General features: G+C 38.7%; 1 protein-coding gene across 1 annotated transcript in view; it reads left to right on the forward strand.

Moving 5' to 3' along the window:
- The window catches only part of sap30bp (SAP30 binding protein), a 67812-nt gene that overhangs the window by 3726 nt on the left and 51915 nt on the right, over nucleotides 1-12171 (forward strand). Inside the window, exons 2-3 of the mRNA XM_028819771.2 lie at nucleotides 1153-1265; nucleotides 5176-5223. Of these exons, the coding sequence (XP_028675604.1) occupies nucleotides 1153-1265; nucleotides 5176-5223 (161 nt within the window). The remainder of the gene's footprint in view (nucleotides 1-1152; nucleotides 1266-5175; nucleotides 5224-12171) is intronic.

Genomic DNA, 12171 nt, shown 5'->3' on the forward strand with positions numbered 1-12171 from the left:
TCTAAAATTAAACTGCAACAAAACTGAACTCCTGCAAATTGGGACCAAAGTGCAACTTAATAAAATGAGCTCCTTCCCAGTCCATGTTGGCGGTGATCTCATCAGACCTGCCTCTACTGCAAAGAATCTTGGTGCCATTTTTGATTCCTCCCTTTCTTATTCCGCTCACATAAATCACATTAGGAAACTTTCTTACTTTCACCTCCGTAACATATCCCGTGTTCGCTCCTTCCTCTCCTTTTCTAATGCTGACAGCCTCGTCCCTGCTTTTATCACATCCCGCATCGATTATTGTAATTCCCTACTGGCAGGTGCCCCTTCTAATCTTATATCACAGCTCCAGCTTATTCAAAACTCGGCTGCAAGAGTCCTGACTCGAACCAGCAGCAGCGAGCACATCACACCATCCTGCTCCGCCTTCACTGGCTCCCTGTGTCCTACAGGATTGAATATAAAATCCTAAGCTATATAAATGTAATGAATTATTGTTATTATTACTAATAACCTACAAAGCCTTAAACAACCTTACGCCAAACTACATCAGTGACCTTCTCCATCACTATGTGCCTGTTCGCCCACTAAGGTCCTCTGATTCTGGAAATCTTGTTGTGCCCCACACTAATCTACATCCCATGGGTGACAGCAGGGCCTTCAGCTATATAGCGCCCAGATTCTGGAATGACCTACCGAAATTAATCCGGTCAGCTGACTGACCTTTAAATAAACAACTCCAAACTCATCTGTTCAGAAAGACTTTTAGCTCTACTTGACTTTATTACCCTTCTCTCAGTTTACCTCCATGTCAAGATGCTCATGTAACCTGTGTGTGTGTGCGAGACCATCAATTATGTTGTCTGTTAGGCTTTTCTCTGAGTTTACTGTCTTAATCTTCATTTATTTATCTAGTTTAGTACAATGCTATATACCCTGCCGCTCTTTCTTAAACTCTGTAAAGCACCTTGTACGTGGGAAAAGTGCTATATTAATAAAATGTAGTATTATTATTATTATTATTATTATTCTAAGTTTGAATGAATATATTTTTTCTTCTCTCTCTGTCTCTCTCTCTCTCTTTAAAAACAAATCTCACTTTTTGGTAAATACTCATTTTTACATTTTGACACTTAGCTCTTTATATGCTATCTAACCCAGATGAACGCGGTGGCCTCGTTTCAGCTGGATACGGAGAAGATGACGTGAGCCGTGTTGAAGAAGACGATAAGGCCTCCTTGGATCTGAACAGTGGTGACAGCTCCAGGAACTCGGTGAGGCCTTTTTGTTTTCCCCCTCTACAGCCTACATATTAAAAACTATTAACAGTTTTGCCATCTTTTAGGCTAAATGTCCGATAAAGGATTACAGTCATGTATGTTATTCATTTTCTGTAGCAAACCTGAAATATTTAATATACATTATTCAGTTATTAGTACTAAAGTGGAAATTACTAGTAGCAAGCCATAATTTGATATTTTGACAAAACTGGAGTCCTGCTTTGGTAACTTGTGTTTTTGAAAGAAATCAACGTTGAAAGCCTGTCCCTATGAGGAAAAATATGTTGCTCTTTTACACGTAATGAGATTTTATTTTGTTTAAAGATAAACCCTTTGGCTCAGTTCATCCCACTTAAACCTCTTTACTTCTCTTGTGTCTACATGGTGCCTTCAGAAAGTGTTCAAACTCCATAACCTTTTACACATTTTATTGTTGCAGCCTAATGCTTAAAATCACTTATATAAATGTTTTCTGTCATGAAGAAACGCTCAGTACATGAGAATGACGAAGAAAAACATGACCTTACATTTTTTGGCAAATCTAATAAAATTAAAAACCCGAAATGTCACTTGGACACATGTATTCAGACCCTTGGCTCGGTACTTAGATGAAACACCTTTAGCAGCGAGGTTATTGCCTCCAGTCTTCTAGGGTGTGACACAATAAGCTTGTCACACCTGGATTTGTGGGTTTTCTGCCGTTCTTCTCTGGAGACCCTCGCACGCTCTGTCAGACCATCAGTGGGCAGCAATTTTCAGGTCACTTCAGAAATGTTCACCTCCAGGACATTCACTTCTGTGTTGTCTTTATGCTTCGGGTCATTGTGCTGTTGAAAGGTGAACAAGTCTAAGGTCCCAGAATGCTCTGCAGCAGGTTGTCATTAAGGGTATCCCTGTACTTTGCTCTTTTCAGCTTTCCATCAACCCTGACTAGTCTTCCAGTATTGGCTGGTGAAAACAACCCCATGGTATTCTGCTGTGTGGTAGAAATTTAACATCTCTCTATTATATAAAAGAAACCTGCAACGAGACTTTTTTGAAGAGATTTTCTCAAGTCCCTCCCTCCCTCCTCTCAACCATTTTCAACCATGCCTGCGGTCCTCTCACCTCTCATTCGTGTCAATGCTTTTGTCAGACACAGTTCCTGCACTGTCATTTCTTGGACATTTTTACATTTTCCTCACTTTAAGTTCCTAATAAAAGAAGACGTATTATGTCCAAATCTTAATGAAGAATTTCATCACGAAGGGTTATCAACAGAAGAAATGAGTACACAGGCAATCCTAGCACAGAGAAACGAGGAAGTCAGAAATGAATTTACGCCATAAATGTCAATTGGTTACACGGCAAATTGGTTAAATGCATATCAATAGACTCTGCTGAAACGGTGGTGATGGTGCGGAAGATGAAAACAACAACTTACAATATCACGAAGAATATCTACAGCTGTTAACACTGTCCGGTCTTCCACCGGCCGAATTACTGTAGAAAGAAGGATGTATCCAAGAAAGGGTAATATAGTACATCTTCAGGGGATAACATTAGACACCAAAGGACATCTTGATATGCCATTTGTATTAAAACGTTTACAGTTTCCCGTTAGAATAACTTTTGCAAAGACAATTAACAAATCACAGGGACAAACATTCGAAAAAGTCATTTAATTTAATAGAGAGAAAGAAATGAAATTCACTCATGGGCAGTTATATGTTGCATTGTGACAAAGTCCAAAAACAGAATCAAAATTCAATGTGATATTGACGAAAATTTAATTTAAAAAATTGTTTTTACTGAAGTTTTACAGTAAAAGTGTAAGTTTCAAAAGTATTTGCATGTTAATTTCAAAACCAAACAGAACGAAATCATATTACGCAACGAATAACTAATGCAACATGAAACATAATTTACTTTCAAATTAAGTTTTACTATTTTTTTAATGTGGTTAATTACTCGCTGTAATGTGAAATAGTTAGTTCTATTATGCAGATTTAACAATTCTAATGAAAATAAAAATCTGTTTAAATTGTACGTCCGCATACCCATACGCGAGTGGCAGAGCCGCAAAGTGACAAGTGTGTAGCGCAGGTCCAGGGGTTGGCGAGCGAAGTGAGCAGGGGGGCAAAGCCCCCTAGTCTTATTAAAGAAAGAACTGTAATTGGGCAGGAGAAAAGCTGTTCATTGTTATCTTTTAATTAATTCTCGGCAAAATGCCTTAGAAGGGAGCATTCTTCAAACGCAGTCTGTTACAGCCTGGTTAGGGAAACAACGAATAGAGGTTTGTTTTATAAACTGTTGAATTTACATACAGTGTCAATCAATAGCTACATTTACTCTGGTTGGTTTACGCCCAAATGACTTGTATAAAATTAAAGTCTATTATATTCTGGTGGCTATTGTATCTTTTGAGTTGATCCACCACCCTTGAAGTTTCTTTGCATATCTTGACTGTCCATTTTAGTTGTCTACAGGACATCTGCTGATTTCTTAGCCATCTCTTAGTCATCTGTCAGTACATTTTGTTGTCCACTTGACCATTCTCTGGTTTCATTGTCTACCTGCAAAGGTCTCTGACATTTATTAACCCTTTATGCTATTTTTTTTTTAAGATGTAAGCTATGTTACCCTAAAATTATTCTTCCACAACTACTACCCTCATGATTCTTTGTTAAAATGGTTTTGCACAGGTGATAAGATACTTTATTAATCCCAAGGGGAAATTCACATACTCCAGCAGCAACATACTGATAAAAAACAATATTAAAGAGTGATAACAATGCAGGTATAACAGACAGTAACTTTGTATAATGTTACCGTTCACCAATGAGTGGAATTGAAGAGTCGCATGGTATGGGGGAGGAACTATCTCCTCAGTCTGTCAGTGGAGCAGGACAGTGACAGCAGTCTGTGAGGAGTGGTGCCAGGTTTCCTTCGGACATGACAGTTAGAGTTAAGGCCAAAGAGTTCATCCTTGTTTTCACCAGACCAGATTATTTTTCATAGTCGAGAGACCTCTGGGTGCCTGTTTGCGAACTTCAAGCAGGCTTTCATGTATCATCAAGCCACTCTGCCATAAAGTAACAGATAAATGGAGTGTTGCAGTGGTTGTCGTCCATCTGGAAGTTTCTCAAGTCTGCACACAGGTTCTCTTTAGTTTCTTGGTCACCTGTCTTCCCAAGGCCCTTGTCCCCCCTATTGCTCAGTTTGGTTGTTCCAAACTTCTTCCATTTAAGAATTATGAAGGCCTCTTTGCTTTTGGTAATCTTTAATGCCTCAGAAATATTTTGTAGCTTTCCCCAGATCTGTGCCTCAACAAAATCCTGTCTGCAAGCTGCGCAAGCAGGTCCTTCGACCTCATGGCTTGGTTTGTGCTCTGAGCTCTGGGACCTCCTATAGACTGGTGGGAGCCTTTCCTACTCAAGTGCAGTCCATTGAATTGATCAACAGGTGGACTGCAACCAAAAACGAGGTGTAGGAACATCTCCGTGATGGACAATAGAATGGGGTGTACCTGAGCCAGCCGTCAAGTGTCCTAGCAAAGGGTCTGATTACGTGTGTCGGAGTAAGATTTCAGTTCAGGATTAAGCTGACGCAGAAAAGGAAATGAATTCGAAAAGTTGCAATTTATCTTAATGTCATAAATGAGTAATGGGCCTGTTAAATATATTAACAGTAAAATTCCAATTTTTTGTTTTTGTTCTTTGTGGTGTTGAAGCTCTTCCAGTGGAATGTTTCCATCGAAGACCCTTGATTCTCCACTGGTGTCAGTGTTGTTGAATAATAATAGTTATCAATATTTAATCATTCTCACTGTATATTTTTTTTTTTTTATTTTAATTTCCATCTCCCCGTCATCTTCCTTGTCTTGCATGTTACAATGCAATCATGTTGTGTCTTTACTTTGCAGGAAGAGGAGGAGTCAGAAACTGAAGTCCATGAAGCTGGCGATGGAAAGGTATTGTAATTTGACACCTCTCTTTGGGTAGAAAAAATTAATTGATTTGTAATTTATGAAGCAAATTGTAAGCGGTAAAAAAAAAAAAATCCTTACTAATCCCTCATACCAAAAATTTCATAGGATTAGAAATGTTTGGTATTTGTCTTCAGATTCTGTTTACATTTTTTTTTTCCTCTTGTTATTTAGTTTAGACATCATAATCGCACTCTGTTTTTTAAGTGTGTTTTGCGTATAGTGTGGAAAAACACCTACTGTCTGCCTTTCTATCTGCAGCTTGGCTTGGAGTAGACTGACTTTGCTTAAATCTGACACACCAATTCTTTAAGGAACTTTGCCAGGACAGTTTGAAGCTTCAGTTTTCGTTGAGATATCTCATAGTTACACCTCTATTATGTCCTAAGGGGAAAGTTGGGCCTTTAACAGATGGTCAGTAAATACCGTATATACTTGTGGATAAGTCGGGACTTGATTTTATCATATAATTTCTGGTATTTTATACTGTCATTCGTATAAGTCGAACCACGGAGCACACGGCCTTTTTTGTTTTCTGTGGGGGTGCAGCAATGCGCTGTATCAGCGTGTGCTCTTAACCTCCCTCCCTCTCTCTCATGCCTATGTAACCACATGGTAATACCTGAACGATTCTGGAGCGATGTTTGCACTGTTTTGTGGTTTTTTTGTATCTCACACCGTTATACACCTTTATTGTAAGAGCATCCCTTATCTATGATGGAGCGTTTGATCAGAAAATAATATGAAGCTGGTTTTAAATTAAACGTTGTTGAAGTAACGAAAGAAATTGGTACCTGTGCTGCTGCAACAAAATTCGATGTGTCTGAGAAACTGGTGCATGATTGGAGGAGGCAAGAAGATGTAAAAAAAAATAAATTAATAAATAAAAATTAAGTGTCACATTTTTGAACGGGCATATAAGTCGGGGTCTGATTTTTATGATTGACTTTTCGCGTTTCGAGACCCGACTTATACGTGAATATATATGGTAAGTAAATACATAAATATTATAACAAACATACACAAAAGAAATGCTAAAAAAAAAAAAAGAAAAATGTCTGACTGGGCTAAAAATTAAAAAGAGCAGTTGCTGCCACCGTTGAGGCCCTATAAAAACGTCACACCTTAGGTATAAAGGGGCTCCAGTCGTGTTTCTTGACTCGCTTCTGCTGAGTAATTTGTTGTCTGAAAGTCCTCAGTGCTGGTGAGTCACAGAGAGGAAGGATGTGCGGCGGCGTTCATAACGGCACTCCGTTTTCATTCTCTCCTTCACTACTAACTCCTGTGGGTCGAAAGTGCATCCCTTAACTGAGGCTGCCTTTTTAACCCTTTAACCGCCAACTCCCTAAATATTCCCCAAGCCAGGCGAAATCTGAACAATTTTTGTTTTTTTACTTTTTTACATTTTTTTTACATTTTTTACATTTATTCAAGCAGTATTGACCACTAAATGTTGTGCAAGTTGCCAGTGTATACACGAAATCTATAAATGTAACCTGAATTCTCAGCTAAGCAAAACATCTTGATACCAAACCGTGCCCTTTTCAATGGTAGATACTGTCGAAACTGTAAGCGGCCCTTCCACGACAATAAACTTTCATCAACTGCAACTGACGGTCCTGGCATGTAGGGCAACTGAAATGCTTCAAATAAATGATCAATCAAAGGACGTAGCTTGAGCAAGTGGTCGCGGTTTGGATCTTTCTTATCTGGCTCGTTTCTGTTGTCATTCAAATGAAAGAATTTCAGCAGCAAAGAGAATCGGTTACGTGTCATGACAGCTGCAAAAATAGGTGTTGCATACATAGGATCTGTAGACCAGTACATCTCAATATCTGGTTTTCTGATTATTCCCATCAACATCAAAATCCCAATGAATTTTTTCATTTCGTTTTCATCAGTGTCAAACCAAGCACGAACACGGGAATGTGGAGGTAAATTGGGATTTTTCTCAATAAACTGTGCTGCATACAGATTTGTCTGATGAACAAAATGTCTGATCAAATCAGGTGACACAAACAGCTCATAAAACTGCTCAGCAGTGTAATTGTTTACATCAACAATAAAGCCACACGTTCCCTCAAACGAATGCAGAAAAGGTAGTTCACCACGGGCAGCAGCCCAGCTGAGATGCTGGGGATACACCCACTCAGCGCCGTCATCCGATGCGTCTTCATTCACAATATCATGCAGCGCACGTTGCTGCTCATCACTGTCACTAAAATCTTCTTCAGAACTGCTACAATCATGATCAGAACTGTCCAAAATCGCCTGCAAAGCCTCACTTGAAGTCAGTTTACGTTTCGCCATATTCACAGCTGTTACATGCGAATCACGTCACATGACCGGCCAAAACAACCACAGACTTGTCGAAATACAACGTAGTAATAATACCCACGCCAAACCGTCAGTTATACTACTTGCCAGGCATTCATATAACCACAGGCAAATGTGCCGGATAATTCCGGCAGTATGGCGTTAGCATTAAAACAGCGGTGCCGGATATATCCGGCAGAGGGCGGTGAAGGGGTTAATTGGCTTATTAATTGGGTGGAACATTAAAGTGATGTTACGAGCTCGGCATGCTACAGAATAGACAATAGGGAAAACTGTACACATTGTTGAAATTTTCAGAATCCCCCATTAACAAGTCTTGGTGACTTTTTCAAACTCCAGTAAAACCCAAACATTCTGGGTATCTGTACTTACGGATTAGTGAACTGTTTGTAAAGCTTACCTTTGGAGAGGTTACGTCAGTTTGTACATTTTGTAGATTTTCATGCCTGCTATTCACTGCTGATGGCAAACTAGGAAAGTGATGGCAGAGTCAGTCAGGCTGTGGTGCCGTGTACTTGTATGTTTCTCTTTCCCAGCAGCTCACTTCTCCTGCTCGGTGAAATCGTAACGAGTAAGCTACATGAGGCTGGTGACAGTAAACGTAAGGCATGCAGGCTGTTTAACTGATGTAGAAGTGAATGAAAGAGGGAACAGGCTTCCTAGCTCTGGCTTGGTCACACGGTATGCGTACAGTGAATAAATACGTGGGATTTCTGTTACACTATAAACCACCTCATAGCTGCATTATTTTCACATTATAATGATTCAGCTTCATTTAGCTACAGACGTTTCACAACCAACAACTAACAATAGCACATCAATCAATGCCTTTTTTATATTTGAGATATTCCCACAAGCCTATTTGGGTAATGTTTTCGACTACATGATATTGTGAAATGCTGTTAAATGCATTTTTATACCCCAGTGACACATGCAATTTATATTTTATTGTTGCTGTTATCTATGAATATGACTCATTGTTACAAAAAAATTTATTAAACTGTGGTAAATCTCTTTATGTTGTCACTAGAATATTTCAAAACGGTTGTCTCTGAACACACCTGTATGTTACGTCATGCATAAATGTTATTTATTTCTGTCTTCAGAACCTTATTATCTTTTGTAGAGTATATACGAAGTGTCGCTTTGTGCCGTGTATTGTGTTATATTACTTCATTAATGCAATTAAACACAAAGGCAAATGAAATTGTCTTTTATTAAAAGCAGAGGATTGACAAATGTGATTGGGAAATGAGAACTAAGATGTAACGCACCAAACTGACTGCACTTTAGCAGAACTGTCATTCACCGTCCATACAATTTCATGCATACACTTAATTTAGTGAGTCGCATCCTCGAATGAGCTTGGTGGATCGTAACGTTTCTTCCAAAATGCATCTCGGTCTCCACAGGCTTGCCTTCAAACTGATCTCTCTAAGAATCGCCAAAGGACAAACTTATCATTGTATCGGAACAGTCCTCATGATGTACTCAAATGGACAGCCATCAAGTATAACGGAAAACAAAGATAAAATGAGATGGTTTTACACTGCATTAGCTTTATAGGTTTATAGCATCATTACTGAAACGTCTGTAGAGTGCACTGAAATTCTTAGTTGCATGTAGTACTAATCGATGTGCAGCGCATATTACGTTACTACACTGAAAATATTTAATGTCTTAGTGCTGGGCGGTATACCGGTTCAAACTGAAAACCGTTTTTTATTTTTGTTATGATATGGATTTTTCTTATACCGCAACACCGGTTTAAATTGCCTAAACAACGTTTAGAATGTGGCGCAGTGGGAAACTGTTTAAGGGGGGACCTTTTTCCACTGCTACACCGCTAAACAGATGCAACAGAGTACATGCATTAGTGGAGGTGTTGCGCGGTGAAAATGGACAGAGAACATTCCGAAACTGAAGCTGTAGCAGACGATAAAGTTGAACATGATGACCTAGAAGAACTTTTGCCAAAAAAAACAAGTCACATCTGTTGCCTGGAGATACTTTGGTTTTAAAAGGTTGAATGTGGACCATTATGTTCAAATCTGTGAATACTGTTTCTATACTACGGGATAATACTGCAAGCCAAGTTGCACTTGTTTTAATTTTTTTCCAATACAGTGTAATGTACCTGGGTACTGTGTAACTGCGTGACGACATGTTGACTTTATTCTCTTAATTTGTTATTAAAGTAGAACATCGTAAACTAAACTTCATCTTAAAATGAATATTTAATTTACTAGATTTTCTCAGACCCCGTCATAAGCTATATAGCACATTAAATGCTTTGTGTTAAGTGTTCCGCGAGCCATGTTAAATCGCTACGCGCTTCTTAAACTGACTTCTTCCGCACCGGCAGTGATCGCCGCACAGAACATTCACTTCATGATATTCCTGCTCCCTGAACATTTAGAATGCTAAGATAAATACTTGATATAATTTTCATGATAAAATGCATTAAAGCAGGTATTAATCATGTGGGGGCACGGCGGCGTGGAGATTGCACTGCTGCCTTGCAGCAAGGGGGTCTCGGGTGTACCCTGCCTTGCATTTGCATGTTTTTCTGGTGGGTTTACTCGGCGTGCTTCAGTTTCATTTCAAAGTCATGTAGGATGTGTGGTTTTGTTCTGCTGTATTGACCCTGCTAGTGTATGTGTTGCTTGTATTCACCCTGCGATGTGCTGGCGTTCAGGATTTGCTCCTGCCTCGCACACAATGCTTGCTGGGATGGGCGCAACCCTGAATGGATGGCATAATTAAACATGTATAACGAAGATGTTTTTTAAAGTTCTGAACACTCCGTGGGCTAAGTTTATAACTAGTTTTAATTTCACAAAGACGTTTATCGTGTGGTGATTGGTTAGGTGGAGAAAGAAAAAAGAAGGATAGGAGCTGAGGGTTTGGTACATCAGACAGACAGCACGCATGCAATAAAGAAAGCCCGCTCAGAAGAACATCCATTGAATTCTGTGTTCGTGTCTCCGACCACCAGATCACAAACCCAACATTTACACAGTATTTAAGTTAAACCTGTGCAATACCCATTCATACATCCAGTTTTTTGGAGCCTCGTCACACCTGCCATAAAGTTCTCTGCACTGAACGTACACCTAGGGACCCCTTACTGCGAGGGAGCAGCACTACCGCCTCACTACTGTGCATGTTTAATACCTGCTTTAATCCATTTCATCCTGAAAATTATATCAAGTATTTATCTTAGCATTCTAAATTTTCAGAGAGCAGGAATATCATGAAGTGAATGGATTCTGTGCGGTGATTGCTGCCGGCGCCTCCTCTTAGTGTGGAGGAAGTCAGTTTAAGAAGCGTAGTGATTAACAATTGAGTCGGGGAACACAACACAAAGCATTTAATGTGCTGCATTAACTTATGACGGGGTTTGAGAAGATCTGGTAAATTAAACATTGATTTTAGGATGAAGTTTAGTTTACGACATTCTACTTTAATGAGAAAATAAACTATGAGAATAAAGTGGAAATGTCGACTTTAATCTCGACGTAAGCGTCAAAATTAAAGTGGAAATCTTGAGAATAAAGTCAACATGTTGACTTTATTCTCAACATAGTTTTTTTTTTTTCTTCCCTGTGTCCATATATTTTTTTTTTTTATTTTTTTTTTTTTTCCTTCTCGGTGGCCCTAATATGATTCCGTATGGCTATACCACAAATAGCATCATAAATGCAAGTTGGAGTTTTATTATTTATGTATATAGCTTAGCTTGAAGCAAGGTCCATATTAATGCAATTTGCCATTAATGATGGTTCAGGTGGTAAAGATGTCATCACCAAGTTGCACTTGTTTTATTTTATTTTTATTTGGTGAATACTGTGTAATGCACCTGGGCTTGAAGTAATAGTATTATTACTGGAAGTTGCACTATTATTTATTTTATTGTTTTTATTTATTAGTTTAAATATTGTGCAGTTTAATGATGGTAAAGTCGTTTTAAAAAGTCACTTTAACGTGTCAGTGGACAGAGGTTAACATTAACAAAGTGTAGTTGGTTTACAAAATATATTTACTATTTATTCCTTTTCTAAGACATGTTCAGTGCAATACAACTTTTGACAAGCACCTCTGGATATTTTACTAAGTCGAAATGCTTCTTTGGATGGTTGGAAATATGTTGTCAAAATTTTAGTTTAAGTTGTTTGCAAAATTTGTTCAATAAAAATGTTCTGTATTTTGACTGCAACTGTCATGCCTTCTCTATTAGTTTTCAAGGGGGTGGCACTATCACTTTAAGGGGCCATGCAAACCTGTATTAATACTTGCGTGCACATTTAAAATGTACATTTTGTACAATGTACAGTGCTCATGACAGTGGAATAGGTTATTTTTGGCCAGTCTACTGCAGTAATTGCAGTGGAAAATGTGGTTAACATCCACTCATGTATGGGGGAAAAAAATACTGTTGAATACCGTGAAACCGGGATAATTTTGAAAAATACCGTGATATAGAATTTTGGTCATACCGCCCAGCACTAGTCTCTATTATAATACAAAAATCCTGGGATGAGACGTGACTTTCTCAGAGAGACACTTTCACATCCTGCGAGACAAGACTTTGTG

Source organism: Erpetoichthys calabaricus, chromosome 14 (genome assembly GCF_900747795.2).
Source record: "Erpetoichthys calabaricus chromosome 14, fErpCal1.3, whole genome shotgun sequence".
NCBI classification, from domain to species: domain Eukaryota; kingdom Metazoa; phylum Chordata; class Cladistia; order Polypteriformes; family Polypteridae; genus Erpetoichthys; species Erpetoichthys calabaricus.